At 37.9% G+C, this 17,711-nt stretch overlaps 1 protein-coding gene across 1 annotated transcript in view; it reads left to right on the forward strand.

Annotated features, from left to right (window-relative positions):
* The first annotated feature begins 5,218 nt into the window (after nt 1–5,218).
* Nucleotides 5,219–17,711, forward strand: part of MOV10L1 (Mov10 like RNA helicase 1) — a 30,749-nt gene continuing 18,256 nt past the window's right edge. The window contains exons 1-9 of the mRNA XM_062588146.1: nt 5,219–5,395; nt 8,034–8,190; nt 8,671–8,783; nt 9,647–9,837; nt 12,333–12,473; nt 13,250–13,482; nt 13,645–13,843; nt 15,781–15,975; nt 16,706–16,820. Coding sequence (XP_062444130.1) covers nt 5,270–5,395; nt 8,034–8,190; nt 8,671–8,783; nt 9,647–9,837; nt 12,333–12,473; nt 13,250–13,482; nt 13,645–13,843; nt 15,781–15,975; nt 16,706–16,820 — 1,470 coding nt within the window. The 5' untranslated portion in view covers nt 5,219–5,269. The remainder of the gene's footprint in view (nt 5,396–8,033; nt 8,191–8,670; nt 8,784–9,646; nt 9,838–12,332; nt 12,474–13,249; nt 13,483–13,644; nt 13,844–15,780; nt 15,976–16,705; nt 16,821–17,711) is intronic.

Genomic DNA, 17,711 nt, shown 5'->3' on the forward strand with positions numbered 1-17,711 from the left:
AACGGAGTGCTACCCTATAATTGGCTATTTAAATAAAATATTTCTCATCAGTTTTAGTTGTTATAGCAGTCACTGATGATATTCAACAATCTCATTCCTGTTTCAAAAGAGCAAAAAATATTTTAAAACACAGTATTTAAACTACAGTTTAAAAAGTTTCAAGTATCTGAACAAGTAAATTAGATACCTATAATGAATTATCTTTACTGTATAATTCTTATTTATTTTTTCTACTTAGTTTTCTAGAATGTTCAGATAAACCCTGCACACTTGAATTGTACTGACACTGACAGAACAACATGATTATTAAACAATGAATTTAAAATCTAGCAGGCAGCAGTGACATGCAATGGCCAGTGTATACTGGATCCAGCTCTCCTGCTTATTAGGCAATAAAAAATAAAAGAATGCTTGTATCTTGAAGATGTTGGCAACCTGACAACTACAGCAATGACAGAGTCTTTTGTATACACTTTAAAGGCTACTGTAATCAAGACACAATTAAATCTTCAATACTCTAAAGAGCATCACCTTTTAAAGTATGCCAGAAAAGCTTTTCAATTTGTACTGAGTGTAGATTTTGTTCTTTAAAAAAATATCAGCCAATACTGAAAAAAAAAATTAAAATGTTACACTTGTTTGAATAGACTGAGACATAGAAATTAATCATACATTATATACAGCTGTAGACCAGAAAAAAATTAGAAGAAACTGTGTATTCTTGCAAAACTTAGAGTAATTAAGACATTCTTATCTTCTTTGTTCATGGAAAAATATAATACACATATCTTCATGATCTGTATACTTTTAGAGATTACATTTTAATGGAAAATGAAATGGAAAATTCAAATCATTTTCAGTTAATGCTAGGCTTGCTCTAACATGAATTATCATAGATACAGAACAGAAACATATTTTATATTTTACCCCTTATGACTGTTTTAGTCAATTTAGCAACATCTTTTTTTTTTTTTTTTTTTTTTTTTTTTAAGAAACTGGTGAGATATTCAGGTATTAATTTGGTTTCACCTCTTTGAGTAAAAATAGAGTCCTGCTTCACCAAACAGAGCAGGGCTGAGACACCACGAGACACCTTTGCTCAGAGGTACACACATTTCAGCTGGCACGATACTTGAAAGCTCCCTCTCTCAATACTCATGCTGCAGTATTTTCTCTGCATATAGTGAGATTCCTTCTTCTCCCTTGCATCTGAACTTCTCAGTATTTTTTATTTTCCTTTTGCACAGAGGTTCACCCTATGATTATTGTGTCCGCTGTGTTTGGCATCAGTTTCGATAGAAACCACTCAAACCACACAGGTCAGTTTCCACTCAAAAACTCCTTTAGGGCCCTTATTTTAGGCTTCCTTAATTTTGTGTTTCTGAATCCTAAAAAGACTTCATCATTTCTGCATATACACAACTACACAGGAAGATTAGACAGTTAGGAGCCAAAGTCATCAGCTAAGACCCTGTAACGCTAGGTGCTATACAAACAGTAAAAAGATTCTTTCTAATACTAAAAGGCACATAGAAAACCTGCACAAAGAATGCAGCGAATAATGCAGTAATGCTAACAGAACATTACAGGCTTCTGAAAGAGTTCTACAAATGAAGTGGTTTTTATTTTAAGTTAGGTCAAAAGAAGATGTCAAGGGAAGACAAATCAAACAGGCTGTGAAGAGATGCTATGAAGAACTTCTTACCTTTAAGCAAGAACTGGCCACAAAACAAGCTCAGACAGCCTGAAGTAGCTGTAGCAGTCACTAGGTCATTTGCTAGCACTTGGCCATACAAGCATCCCCTGCAGTAGCCACAGAAGATAAAAACTGAAGGCTACATCTAATCTGCCAAGGGACAGCATGATAAAATAGGTACCTTAACTTATACTTGTAAGGTTTATATTAGTACTTAAAACAAAAGGACACTGTCCTGGAATATTTCCCCAGTATTAAACACAGGCTCATCCCAGTATTCCTGTAGCTAAATACAACAATACAAAGCACCTGAGCTCAGGTTAATTTATTTTTACCATGCTGACTGAACTTCCTTCTTCTGTTGAGTTTTTAATAGCTACACTACCAGTGCATTTTCTACAAAATCATATTACACCATTCTAATTCATTATCTGTATTCCCTTTGTAAAAAAATCAGCTCTTTAAAAACTTGGCTCTTTGAAGTATTTTTTCTGGAGCTGAGGAATCTCAAAACCCTTTTGTTCCCAGCTTACACCTTGGGGCCATCAACTAAACAAAGAGCAAAATGGAGACCCAATAGCTTCAAAGGGTTTTCTCTCCTTCACCTACTAAAATATAAACTGTTGGGGGGATTTACTGTCCTTTGCAGGAATCGCTATCTGAAGAGTTCAGAGGCTCAGTCAGTATCTGTCCTATCCATTTATTACTATTAAAATATAAAATATTTCTAACTTTATCGATGTAATAAACGAATGTATCATGTTAGTATTTTAAAGGGCAGCCAGATGAAATACTTGTCTTTCCTGCCTAAGCCATTTGCTGCCAGTAATGCTCCTGAGGAGTGCAGCCAGCCTGGGAAGGCTGTAATATATTATGAGCTCAGGGACAGGGTCTTCACACAGAATTGCTGCATGCCTACCTCTCTTCCCTGGCAAAACTATTTCTTCACTAGCTACACTCCTGCAGACCAACACTCATTCTTCTTTGGAGCTATACAGCTGGGACACCAATATTAAACATAAATCTGTTAGGCTTTTCCAAGTATTTTAAGAACACTGCCTTGAAAGCCTTTTAAATGTCACAGAGTATTTTGGAAAAGCCTAATTCGCTCCAGATTGGCTGGAACAGAATTGTACAACGTTTACTAGGTACAGACTGAATATCCAAGCGGCCCCCGGCTACGGCGGGGGGATGGGGAAGCGGGGAAAGGCTGACAGGAGCCCCGTGAGCGGGCGCCCTCACGGGAGCGCAGCCTCAATGCGGCGGACAGAGGAGGAGGAAGGGGCGATTCCGCGGCGACACATCGCAGCCGGCTCGCCCTTCGGCATGTTTAGCGCCGGACGAAGCGGTCCAGCCCTTCCCCTCAGCCCGCGAAGCCCACCCCTCACGTCCGCACGCCGGAGGCGGGAAAGGCGCCACATCAGCCGTTAGCACCGCCCTTCCTCGTCCTCGGCCACCTGGCCGCGGGGGGGGAAGGGCGGGCGCGCTCACGTGGCCAAGAGTGAGCCGCCTGATTGGCCGGCGGCTTCGCGGGGCTTGAGGCGCAGCCGTTAGGGGCGCGTTGGTGGGGGTCGGTTGTGAGGTGTTTGTGTTTCGAGATGCTTCGGCTGCTGTCTAAGACGCTCTCCTACTTCTGGAGGCGTGCGGGTGGTGAGGAAGGCCTAGATGGGAAGTGGGCGACCTCAGGTAGAAGTTCTCAGTGCTGTTGTGGGTTTGTGGGGCCTGTCTGTAGGTCCAAGCCAGTGGAATGTGGCTGTGGTGCTGAGGGCACTCGTGATCTAGCTGGGTGGGGCTTGGTCTAGGCCTGTCCTTGCTTAAGGAGAGAGTAGAAAAACAGGAAGAGAAGATTACTTTTTGACATCAAAGCATATGGCAGTGTTCCTAAAAGGAGTTTCTAATTGCATCTTCTGAGTAGTTCTGAGTGCTGTTACTGGTTTGATGTGAGGGGTTAAAGGAGTGTTTTGATAGTGGATGGCAGAGCTGGGTCATTTAGAACGCTGTCTTCACAAATAAGACTCTCTCACTTTGTTCCTATTGGATTGTAAAATGGTGTAACTGATGTTTTGAGGCTTCAAAATGATGCTCATTTGAGGTACTTTAAAAAGAACTAATTGTGAGCTTTCTTATAAAAAAGCAGCCCTACAATTAGATATGTGTATGAGAGAACAATAGACCTTTTTTTCTGTTCTTTTCCTAGGTCAAATTCTAAAAAGACTTTCAAAACACTTTCCCCTGGCTCAGGTCACTTACGCTGTTCTGAGCTTGAGTTCTGCATATTTGGTAATTGTGAGCAAGTTTCCATGTACAATTCACTTACCACAGGTCTTGTGATCAACTTGTTAGCTATTTTCAGGTGTCAAGTTTTGTTAGTATTCTGTGAATATTGTTATACAAGCACCCACAGGAATGTTTGTTTCTTAACGACTGCTTCTGTGAATTAGGTGTATCAATGTATGGAGGGCTGTGGTTTTTACAAGGCTGGAGACTTGCAATGTTTCTTACAGTGCTACTAATATTTTTAAAAAAAATGATTTTAGGTTTTAAAAAATCATGTTTTTCAGTGTTAAGATTTTTTTCATGTATAATGGTGGTGGGATGCAACCTAAACATACCTGTTAGGATAATGCTGACTGTTTGGATTGGACCAGGAGAGATGGTGAATATAGGGAGGTTTAAGTAATTTGGAGGAGCTTTCTAGACCACTTAAACACTAGGTTTCTTTGGTCAGCTGCAAGACAAACTCTAACTAGGATAAATGAAAAGGTATCCTACAAATAGCACATTATTCCAAGTAGGAGTACTGAAAGCAAGAGAGACAACTTGTATTAATAGCCTTGACTTTGAGTGTGGTTAATAACATCTGTTATATGTATAAACTAGCATACTTCAGTCTAATTTTAAGCCTGAAATAGTAGTACAGTGCTGCTGAGTAAAAGTTATGTGATGCGTAAGTAGATCATATTTTTAATCTGAAAGACTTGAAACTGGTGGCTCTCCAAAGGAACAGCACCACTTTTCTGTTTTGATGCGTATTAACTGATGTCGAATAAACTACTTTTAAGAGTTCTCTTTGTATAGCATCAGTGCCTATTTACTTCTCCCACTTTCTGCAATATGGAAACCTTAAATGTATTGCAAAAAATGCTGAGAAATGTTTATTTTGTGTTGGAAAGTATTGGAAATAATTGGGCCTTAGCTTTAGGTGGGGGGGGGGAGTTGTTTATAGGATGTTTTAAAATCTTCAGTTTTTAAAGGTGTGTTTTCATGTAGCTTAAAAAGAACGTTATAAAAACAAAATTGTTTGAATTTAACCAGCTTTCTTCATAAGTTGAAACCATAACCTTTTATGAGACTTAAATGTGAAAGAGATTAGTTGTGAATTGTTGGGAATGGGGTTCAAGCTTAACAAGAGAGACTTCTGTCAAAATGATAGCACTTAAATAGCATTCCTTACTTTTTATGTAGTTCAATAACCAGTGTATCATTATGCTAACACTTCTTCCTCTGGATTCAGGTGATAAAGAATTAAAAACTGTACAAGGAGTAGTGACAAGATTTTGCCATGATTATGGGATGATAGATGACTTGATAATCTTCACAAATGATGCTGTTGTGAACAGTGTATTGTTGACTGTTGGACAGAAAGTTATTGCTACTGTTGAAGAGGACAAGATATCAAGTGGCTTGAAGGCCATTAGGGTAAGAGATCAAGACAAGCAATAGTCTCACTGTCTCTGTAAAGTAATTCTTTCCATCTTTATTCTTGAAGTTACTGTAGTTTTACGCTTCTGAATGGTACAAAAATAGGAGAAATTGCTAGCCCTTCATCTAACAGAGGTGAGGTCGTTTTTGTTGTGTGTGTTTTTTGGGGTGGGTTTTTTTTTAGGCATTTCCTTCAGTATTATCTATTTTACTATTTATTCTCTGAATTTGAATCTAAATGCTGTGAGTATGAAACTATTGTCTGTGATAACTACATCAGAACTTGTTTAATCATACCTAGTTCAAGTCTATGTATACTATTTTTTTTTAAATTCATAGTCAATTTTATAAAGGTACTCTGAATGGATAGGAAAACAAGAGCAGTGATTGTGCAGAAAAGCAAGCCTATGGAAATGAATAAGAAGACAAATTACAGAACCCTTCATTTTCTAGGGGGGAAAAAAGGCAACTAGAGAATGTCAAAGAGATGTTTAAAAGATAGATTTCAGTGCTGGTTTTACTCAACACTACTGCAAACCTACTTCAAGCTTGATTATCTGTTGTGTCAACATCAAGCTATTGTATTTTTTCTAAAATTTCTGCACCTGATCCCCTGCAGTCTGTTCTATTTTCGTATTAAAACTTTTAGTAATATTTTTCTGTGTGTAATCTCACTATTCCATGTTTGAGTGCTGTAAGATCTAGATGCCAGCAACTGGAGAGACATGAGTGAATTCAAACCTTGGGCAATTGTGGTCTCTGTATCTATGGTACAAGCAATTGGGGTGAGAGGGTCTGAAGGACTGAACACAGTCTGGGACCAGGAATTGTGGGGACAGAGAGTCATAGAGTCTGTGTGTCCAGTGCCCCAGCTACTAGTGGGGTCAGTGAAAAGAAAGTAAGGTGCCTTCAGCACCTGCAGCAAGGACTGTGGGTCATAGCACCTGTGTGCCTGGGCAACATCTGCTAGCGGGGCTAGAATGTCTGTATTTTTTCCTCTAACCTGATGGATATGCAGGATGGAGTTGCAGTCAGCTAGCAAACCTCAAGCTGGACTAGTCTGTATAGTGGGCAGGGGGACTCAGGGTCTGGGCAGGGACGTCGGACAAAGGGGCTCATATTTGATGGATCTGCAATGGGTTTGTGATTGCGTACTGGAGAGCGAGGGCATGCATGCTTTCACTAGCGAGCTTCAATCTTTAGTAGCCTGAGCAGAGGAAGGGGACTCTCTCTATACTTGGAGTTTATGTGAGTTCAAGTAGTGTTGTATGTGGGTGATGTTGAAGGCAGCAGCTTGTCTGTGGCAGTTTGTGTAGCTGGCTGCATCAGTGTCCTCTATGTGTGTCTCTGGGATATGCTACTGGCTGAATTTGTGAATAGAAGAGTAGCTGCCACTGGCCTGTGAGAGGGAGACCCCTGGGTCCCAAGGTGCACTGTACCAGGTTCCTGGGGCTGGGGTGAAGGACTCTCTGGGTCCTGGAGCCTGCTGCAGGCAGCCCCATATAACCGCTGAAGTACATTTTTATGTAACACTGGTTTAACAAAAATACAAGTATGTAGTATTGACTGTTAATTTAATGGTCTGACTTGTGCATTTACACTGTGTATTTCATTCAAGGAAAAAGTTGTATGCAGGCATTTTATTCAGCACTTTTGTTTAATCACTGCTGAAAGACCTTGTGCTTCCCCCTCTCCCCGTCCTTTTCCCCAGGCTGCTTACATCCTTAGCTTTATTAGCTCCATAAATAAGAATTGGAGACCTCTTTTATCCCGCTTTATTACACAGTATGATTTCTCCACGCACCATCTGGAGTCAGTGATTCTCACCTGACAGTATTAAAGGTTTCTAGTCAGTGTCAATGGCAGTTGTTACTGGCTCCAGTGAGCATTGCCAAAAACAAAGAAGCTTTGAAGGACAAAAATTATTAATTTATAGAGAGATCAGGAACTCCTGATCCCATGATGGTGAAGGCTCCTTGAAAGCAGGGAAGAGACTTTAACAGCTCTAGGAATTCTTGCTGTGTTTATGGAATAATTAAGAGATGCTATAGCCTTGCCCCAGCACAGCTGGGAAAAATTGGTTTGATTACACTAATGATTTTTTTTCTGGCCTGTGTTCTGCATAGGGTTGCTTAAACAAGTAAACTTAGGAGGTAGCAATTTGGAGCGCTTGTAAGAAGCAGCTCTCTTATAGCATCTTGAACATGTACATTCTGTTTTCTGCAACAGTGATACTGTAGTTCTGCTATTGTAAAATCAGATTGTTGTGGTTTGGGAGAAAGTTCCTCTTGTCAGTGTTAAGATAAACTTTAGGATAGACCTAGAGCAAGAGAAGAAGACCTAGAAGCATATGAGAGATTTGACAAATCAACATGTAGTTCTAGTAGTTGCCAGTGCTGAAGCATATAGCATACTTAGAAGGCAAGGTACTTACTCTTTACTACCTGTGTCTTTGTCTACAAAGGGAACAGCTAAAGCGAGTTTAGAATTGTCTAATAAGAGGCTTAGCTTTCACAGTTGAAATTCTGGTGTTTGTAATAGTAATAAGTTAAACTTTGTGCTTCATAAAATAAACATACACAGTAACACCTGTTTGAATGTTTGTTGTTGTTGTTGGGTTTTCTTATATTAATAGGTAGAAGCAGTCCAGAACACATGGGGAGACTCCAGTCCTACTTACGATGCTTCTGAAATGAATACGAAGCTACTAATTGGTAATATTACTTTTCTCTCTAAGGATGGTGGCTATATTAATCAGAAAACCTTTTTTGCAATGGAAGAAGTTTGTGAAGGTATGTAGAGGTTTTCTTGTTTGTGTGCCAAGGGTATGTGTAATGTGAGAGCATCTGATAAAGGTGGGGATTTTTTTTTCCATATCTATGTATATAGGTATAGGGAACGTATATGAGAAATATATATATAATGGGAATATTCTGACAAATATGTAGTCTGCATCCCAAAAAAGTTCTGGTAGAATGGAGGGGAGACGCGAACGGAAGGGTTTGGATGGGAGAAGCTGCCTGTTTGTTCTCACTGAGCGTAATTTACATATCGTCCTAGTGTAAGCAAGTGTATTTTTATCCTGACATCTCTTATGTACTTTGGCATAACCAGAAAAGGAAGAGTAAAAAAGAGAAGTTTAAGCTCTCAGTGGATCTGAATAATGCATTGTTCTGGCTAGTCACTTTTTTAACTTAAGCTAGTTCCATATGGGAGTAATGTGAATGCCTTCAGTAGCAATTAAACTTGAAAAAATGTTCTATTTTATATAGGTTTTGAACCTTATAAAGGTGACTGGGTGCAAGCTAAATACTTTATTAACCCAACAACATGGAGCAGTGAAGCAGTTGCTGTAAAGCCTTTGAGATATAAGCGAGTGGACAAGGTAAATGTTTGTGTGATGGGTTTGGTAAGAAGAGTCTTGTGTGATGTGCAGGTTTTCTGGAGTGTTCCTAAGTTGCTGATATTGGGAGATCTTTTATAACACACCTTTAATTAAAAGACAAAACATACTGACTCACTTGTGTGTAGGATTACTTCTAAAATTACACAGCTATTTGAAAAAGCATACATGTTTGATTTAGAGCAGGATAAATAACTGCCACTTACTGGCTATGTTAATGTGGATGCTTACTGTTTTTAGTTACAGATTTTCAAGCTTTTTTTATATATATTTTTAAAGAAATATTGACTATTAGTGCCTAAAGATTGTGGAATGTTATGTTTAATTTATCCAAATATTTTAGCTTAAAAAGATAGTTGTACATCTTTTATTCTGCTGAAAATATTTGTTCCCTTATGTATACGTACATTGTTTCTATGACTTACTGTGTTTGGCAGTTTTATATATTGAATAATATATGCTTGACAAGCAGATAGCTTTTTTTTTCTTCCTATTGTGATTGCTAGAATTGAAGTGTAAATTAGGTAAGTTTCAAGATACATACCATAATGAAGTCAAATGTATATATTGTTAGCATATGCTTAAGTGGAACCTAATGCTTATCTGAAATGCTTCTGTTTGTTTTTTTTTTTTTTTTGGTTATTTTTGTTTTCTTTCTTTACCTAAAGACAGACACAGTGGTTACAGATCAGAGCTGTATATTCCTTTCTCTCGAATAACTTAAATTTAGATGGTAGTTCTGTTAACGCATGATAGTAGAATCACTGCAGAAAACAACATAGTACTAGTATGTCTGTTAGCTTAAGTAGTGATACCAAGCAAAATCAAATAACAAACTGTTACAGGTTCGTATTTCCAGCATCTGTGGAAGAAGTGGTATAATAGATGAGAGTATATTTTTCACTTTGGATTCAGTGAGACTTCCTGATGGTTATTCACCTTGTGTACATGATCTAGTGAATGCAATTGTGGTGGAAAGTAATCAGTCATGTTATATTTGGAGAGCGCTCTGTTTGGCTCCAGTTGACCAGAACAGGTAACATTTGTTCTCTTGTTCTCTTTCTACTTACTAACAGCTAGAGATGATCTGTAATTATACAGGTAAATTTTATAGTGTATGTTAAAAAGTAATACTGTGGTCTAGTGATTTCCACTACTTGGCTAGAAGGCATGACAAATCATGGGGAAGATTATAGAGCAATATGTTTGACCCCTGTTTTTTTTCCTGTTACTTCAAGGAGGTGGGAACATCCGTAATGCTTAGAAAAGCAAGACTAGTGTCAGTGGAGCTCAGTAATATAGCTAGGCAAGGAAGGAATTTTGTATTGCATTAGGAAAATGTCAAACCCATGATCCTTTATTGTGCTTCCTCTCATCTGTGTTATTCTGCTAGTGAGAACTTCACTACTTGAAAACTGAATGAAACTGTTGCAGTGAAAATACTATGAAATGGATGTTTCCTTTAATCTATTTTGCTTGAGTGCAGCTCTTCAGGAGGAAGCTTACTGAGTGATTCTTGGGATTTTCCTAAACAGAAGAGTTCAATGATCTTAAACAATAGATTTGTTAAGTTCGCAAATATCAAATTGAGAGGTTCTGCAAGCACCTCTGATGGCTAATTTGATCTGAGGAGGATCAAGGAAGATTGCAGAAGAGACTGGAAAAATAGATAGTAATCAGTATGGGAAAGAAGCAGAAACTTGTGCAGAAGTAGTAAACTGCACCAATGTAGAATGGGAAACAACTATTTGGTAGCAGTTTTGAAGGAAAGATCTGGAGTTTGTAACTTGAGTTCAAGTATCTGTCATTTTTGGAAAAAACAGAAATGCCACCCAAATCTGTGTTTATAGGAATACTACCTGTAAAATCTGACCTGAGTGCTGATAAGGTTTGGCGGGATTACGGATTCTGATACTGGAGACATCCCACCCCATCCCCTCAAAAAAAAAAAAGGGAGGGGGACCAATAGGAGAGTCTAAAGGAGAGCAGGACATACGTTCGCATATATAGAAACCACAGTCTTTGTGGGAGCTTGCTTTGTTCCATCTCTAAGAAAGATACCTCCTCATAAGATCCAGGTACTGTCTTTAGCCAGGAAGAATGGAATGAGCTCATTATTTTCACTGAAGATAATGTAGCATGTAATAGGCCTCAGTTGTATCTAGATATAAGTGTGCATGTTTAATGTCTAACCTGATCCTTTCTCATAGGAAGAAGAAATACTGAAATAGGTTCTGTTGTGTTGGAATTGAAAGGGAGCTATGAAATTACCTCTGAAGGTTAGAAACAGGTCAGATAGCTGCCCATCCCTTCCTCTGCCTTGTGCCAAGTCAGAAATTGGATGGCTTCTAAGGACTGCAAAAGACATGGAGTCTAACACTTGAGCAGTGTATTGTTACACGTAGTGCTTCACTAATGAAGGTCATTTACAGTGGCAGAACTTTATTGTAGCTTCAGATGTTTTTTCCTTTACACAACTGTGCAATTTGTTTACCTATTTTTGCAGTTGGACCTATTTTTAATTGTTAATGGACTAGCCACAGAAAATTATTACTGAAACCAAATTATAAAAATAGACCTTATGCTTGTTTTCTCAATTTTAGCGAATTTCATGGCATATGCCTCAACTGAGGCAGGGCGAACTGCAGTGGGAGACATCTACTGGACTTTCAGAGTAAACTCTGACATAGAGTCATAGAACCACTGCAGTAATTTTTTGTTACTTGCCTTACATAACTAAGGAGTATTTAGGGTATGTAAGTTTCTGAAAGAGCTTTAAAATATTTTGAAGTGTTTTAGTGCCATTATATTATCTGAGTAGCTTATCAACTGTGGGATAAAAACATTGTTCTTAAAGCAGGGTTCATTAGGTAGCTGAGACCGAGAGGTTAGCTACAATCACTGCCTCAAGGAAGACTGTGTGACTTCAATTTGGTAGGCTTCTTTGTTAGAAGTATGTGCAGTCTTTTAAGGATGCTTCTTGTTTTTCAGCTTTTTTCAGTTATTTTTCCTGAGTTTCCTGTTTCAGATTGTAACACTTAGACAAAAGACATGATAAGCAGGTGCTTTGGGTACCTGCTCAAATATCACAGAAAAAGGAAAATAGCCATCATTCTCCAGTCTAGTCGTTTTTACCTCCTAAGCGCCAGTTCTAAGCAGGACTTTTACTAAGGCCCTTGCTCTTCACGTTTTGGTTCAGCTCTGAAAGAGATCTGCAGGACTTCATTTGCCATTTGGCTCAGTGCCTCACAAAAGACCAGCTAGCTTCTGAATCATTTTAATCTTGTAATCAAAGTTGTGGTCCTGGTTTACTGTGTTGCTGCAGAAAGGTTTGGTTTTAAATCGCTGCTTAAACCAGTAAAGGTAACCTCATAGTTTTGGAAATATAAGTAGCTGAGCGTACTCTCTTACCTGCTTCCTCTTAAATACTGGGACAATGTTTTAGTCCAGTATCTTTAATTCAGCACAGATTTAGGAGTTATTTCCTGAGTCTGTTTCAGAATCACTGTATATAATTCTGTCTTCTTACAGACTGTCTCACTCTAATGGAGTGAATCTGGATGAGCCTTGTGAAGACTTAATGAGAGATAAAAGAGGGTTGGAGGTATCAAGAATGACTAATTTTGGAACTCTGAAGCAGGGGGAATCCAAAAGCATGATCATTTGGATCAAGTAAGCCCTTTCAGTTGTTCTAAGCTTTCTTCCATTCTACCATTCCATAGTCTGTACGCCTGTCTTTCATACAGAAGCATCCCATAGTTGGTCCTTGTGGTTTATAGCCTTCAAGTAACCCCCAAATATAATGTATCTGGCTTAATGATGTCAAGATAGTCTTTTATTGAGCAGACATCTTGCAGATAGTGCCCTGAGGTTCTCCCAAACCTAATAAAAATCCTTTCTGGGGTGAAGACTAAAGTAAATGCTTTTATTTGTGTAGGTATATTAAATTAAGCAACAGGTAAGCTGTGTTGCCCAGATCTTAGGATAAGGAGACTGCTGTGTACTTGCACGTTGAAAATGGAGCATTTTTTCATTTTTTATTTCTCCTCCCTTAAACTTGGGTACTAGAGACCTATTTTGGTGTATCGTTGGGGGTTTTTGTGTTTTTAGGGCGAAGGGATTGTTTTTTCTTTTGGTTCTCACTTCTGGGCATAGAGGCTTAAATGAGGTCAGACCTGAATGGCCTCCATTTTGCTGGGTTTTTTTTTTTTCCTAAAGGTTAGCTGTTTGTGGTTTATACGACCTGTAAGTAGTAACATTTAGCAGAGGTTTTAATTCTCATGAGTTAAAATTTGCCAGGCAATTCTCTTTTTTCTGAAAAGAACAGTGGTTATGAAATAATGGTGAGCTGAACTACTATAGACTGTTTTATTTTGCTTGAGGTAGAATTATGCTTCCCAAGAACATTAACTGTGCATTTAATTGTTTAACTGCATAACTGCTTATAGGAATAAAGGGAATGTACCACAGTCCTTAATCAGCTGCAGATTAGCTGGATGGGTAAAAGACAAGCAATTCCATTTTCAAATTCCTCAGAAATGGCAGAACAATTCAGGAGCATATCTATCATCTCCAATAAATCAAGAAAACATCTCAAAAGCTGCAATTAATTCATGTAGCAGAGAAACAACATATGAGTCATTGAATAATGCATCCATTACAAAGAATGGAGTCATTCCAGGTAGAGTGATATTTTAACATCTGAATACTGAGCATTTAACTCCTCAAAAGGAGTGTAGGGTGGGGTTTTTTTGTTTTGGGGTTTTTTTTAGTCTTTTTAAAGACTTGCTATGCCATCCAGAGCAATTGTGATAATAGAACTATTGTAATTTCTCTGCTACAGAAGGAGTTAATTCTCAGAATCTGAATTTATCAAGGAAAAAAGATGACTTTTCCTTGGTAGAAAATGAACATCTGCATAATGGAATAAATGAGCAAAAAGGTGTCTTGGAAGAACAATCAATAAATGAGACTCATACTACTAGAGAAATTGTCATACCACCAGGTGGGAAAACATTCGTGGTGATTGTATGCACTGCCACGTAAGTATTTCTTTTTTTTTTTTCTGACTTACATAATGGACACAAATCATAAAAACTGACTTTAATGTTTGCCTTATTTGTAGTACAGTTCCTCTTTGGTGTAATGTGAAGTAAATATTAGCAAATGATGTGGAGAGCTATCCTAGAGCTTGAAAGTAGTTAGCATTTTCAGAACTTGATTCTGATTTTTGTCCAAACAAAATAGTGGTAAGAGTAAATGAAGAAATACAGTAGGAGTAGATAACATTCGTAGAAATGGAAATAAGATGAAAAAAAATCACTACAGCTAGCTATATTCTACTTAGAAATCCACAGCAAATCTACACCAACTGTAGTGCTCATGGAGCAACTGCTTTTCCATGTTGTATAGTATTTTTTTCAGTCTCAGTACTCTGAAATCATCAAGTCCCTGTCCAAATTTCTTGACTTCTGTCCTGTGATATTGATCCCCAGTCAGCTATGCTGGGGAAAAAAGCTTCCTTCTACAACCGGTAACACTTCCATCAAAGTATTGTTTACAGGGAAAATATCTTTCAGATCTTAGAAAAGGCTTGAAAAGAAAAGTACTTTGCTGTACAAAACATATCTTGAAATTGTTAAGAGGTGAAAAGGCTTGGCATCAGCTGTGTGAGTTCCTTCAGAATTCAAGAAGAAACTTCATGCAGCAAAGCTTGCTTTCACATGCTTTGTAGGTACTTCGAGCTGTAGTGCTACAAACTCTGCATACGACATCTGTTGATCATCATTTAAAGGTTGGACAGGGAAAGGCAAAATCATTTTTTTCCATTCATTTAAGCCACTTTCAGATTATTTCTGCTCCATTATGAACGGTAACATAGAGGGTTGAAATTCATGTAGGAGAATTATTTAGCTCCAATTTCAAAGGTAAACTGTAGGCAGGGCCTGCCTTTGCAGAGAAGGGCATGCATGAAATGAACAATTCATTTCACCATAGAACTGTGAATGTCACAAAAATCTGAGAAACTTCTAATAATACAAAACCATCCACACAACTCCATAGAACGCAGCATGAAGATATGACAAGTGTTTGCTGATTTCTGCACTCTAGGAGACCACAGACCCTGAAAATCTAGACCAGTAGACCAGTTGTAGACAGTTCAGTTTCTGTACTGAGCTAGTGTACTGTAGATAAAATTAGGCTAGCTTTAACCTGAGTAGATTGTGTTAGCATGGAAAGTGGTATACCTGCCCAAAAAAGAAAATAAGCTGAAATCCTGTCAGGATACTGTTGTTGCAGGTACTTAGCGTGTTTCAGGCGTTGGACTATGTTGTTAGTGTTAAGGAGACAATTTGGCTCTAGGTTGTGCTAGGATTACTTCAGTAAGAGATGCCAGAGCAGATAGTGTGTACACAAGGACCTTTGGTCTTAAGTTCCTTAGACTCTAATTTGAAGAAACTGGTTACCTGTGATGTTTTCCATCTACCACTCCCTAAACCTTGCTTGCACGTACAAATTATCATTCTTCAGAAGATAAGGGATCCTTTCTTCCTTCACTAGGTATGTTTGCAGTTAGGTTCAGTTTTGAGTGGTCTTGAGCAAGGCAGAGGAAAGCTGCTGCAGCACACAGTGAGGAGATGTACTCTGGGTTCCTTTAATAGAAATATTTGGCTAACCTTTTTCAGTTACAGTAAAAACAAGATTTTCTTGTGACAAAATTATTATTTTTGTACATTCAGTGTTCAGGAGGCAATATTGTTCATTAATGTCTAGGCTTTTTTGATGAAATTGGGATTTTTGAGGTTTGATTTCACTGTGCAAGCTAAAAGGTGGACTGTACTCAAGGCAGGGAGTTACCCTAAATTATTCTCAGATGTTACTAAAAAGATAAACTATAATTTTGTTTAAAAATACTTAGAGCTGGGGGAGAGAGGGTGAATGTCATGATTTTAAGAACCTAAATTTTGCTTACTTGAAGAAATCCTGGATACAATAAAGAACTTCTGTTGCTTGGTTTTTCTGATTTTGTTATTGGACGCTATATTGAAACCACTGTAACAAATGAAGAAGAGTCAATAATAGCACCTGTGGAACCATTTTCTCCAAGAAAGCCTAAAATTATTTCCATACCTCAGCAAAGGAAGACCACAGTGGTTGCAACTAAATGCAGAAGGTACTGTGAATTAGAGCAAAAAATAACTTAGCAATGCTGAACACAATAGTTATGAATATCTCTGTCCTGTAGTGCTGACAAAGAAAATGGGAAGCTGGGAGTCTTTGTACATTATTTTATTTGCAGTGTACATATATAATAACTATGGACTTTACTGACAGAAAGCTTTTCTACTTTTTTTTTTTTTTTGCATACTTATGAATTTCTTTATAGATCTGTTTGTGTAGGAGCTCTTTCCACTGCATAATGTGGTGGTAAACTTTTTAGAGCTAGATTACTCTGCAACACTACAAGTAACTATTGTTAGTGTCATCAAAAAACAAGATGGAAAATCTGAAATAATTTTCTGAGAGTAATTTCTTATATAACTTCTCAAGCAACTTCAGAAGTGTATCCAGTTCGTTAGTTTGAGTGAACGGGAACATCTTTTATTCAGAAGAACTCTTCCTTTTGCAAGTGCACTTCCACAATACATATAGTATTTACTTAATTATAAAAATATCCCTAAACTGAGAAGAGCATTAAAATATCATGTACTCTGCTTTTCAAGTAATCTGTAACTGCAACACTTCATTTTCTTCCCGAAGTAGCAAGTTTCTAATTGTTGATTTGGAGCAATGACAAGGTTTGGTGTGTTTTTCATAGCTTTGATGATAGGACTTGCTAATTATCTGTCCTTCACATACAGTTTGAGAATACTAAATGATACGGCATATTACTTTTGTTTTAGAAATTGCAGAAGGCAGTTGCCAAGCTTTCTCCCGTATTATACCATACCAGATGGATTAAGAAAATGCGTGGAGCAGAAGTTAGACATACTGACTTTTCAGCCTCTCCTTGCAGAGGTATGCAAGTGTTATATATATCACAGTATGCAACTGTGATAGCAGTTTCAGAATATGTAACAAGAGAACGTGAAGTCTAATGATAACACTAGTGATTCTTTCTCCAAAGCATTATGATGTGATTTCTAGTAGGAAACACTGCAGCTACTCGCCTCTTTTTTTTTTTTTTTTCTTTCCTCCCCCAGCTTTCTAAGGACTGAGGCCAAATAAAAGGTAAAGGCCAAATGCTGTGGGGTTTTTTGTTTGTTTGTTTTTTCTAAACAGCTCACCAGAAAAAAAAAAGAAACAGAACTGAGATGCTGAGGTGAGAGCAGGGCAGTGATCCTGGGGCGTTTGTTTTCTTTTTTAAAAACTTGCAGGATTTTAAATAACTTTATACTGACAGCCTTCCAGTAATAGTAATCTTTTTTTTAAATGACACCTTAAATATAATCTGTTACTGGTGAGGGTTCAGGTACAGAAATCAATGCTCATTCCACTTGCAGTTGGGCAAGAATATATCTAATAGAAAACATTCTTTGGTAGTCGGTGTTTAGTTAGAGCTATGTTTATTCTCTGAGAGAAAAAGTTTAGGTACTTCCAGGTTTATCATAAATTGTGTAAGTGTGAGACAGACCAGAGACTAGCGTGACTTCATCCCTACACCCATATCTGCCCAGTGTACATAGATTTTATGTATCCTGTGATTACTGAGCACAGGATTCAGTTTGCAGACTAGCCCCTATATTTAAGTGTTGAAATGATAGTTGCAGGAGACCTGGTTAACTCTTCAGCTATTAGCTATCATATCTGACCTCCAACGTCTATACTAATTCTGCACTGACTACAGTGGGAGTTTAAAAGTTCAGCTGACATGTAGATACCTGTATTTTAGTACCTTTTTTGGTAAGC

The sequence above is a fragment of the Rhea pennata genome, chromosome 1 (genome assembly GCF_028389875.1).
Source record: "Rhea pennata isolate bPtePen1 chromosome 1, bPtePen1.pri, whole genome shotgun sequence".
NCBI lineage: Eukaryota > Metazoa > Chordata > Aves > Rheiformes > Rheidae > Rhea > Rhea pennata.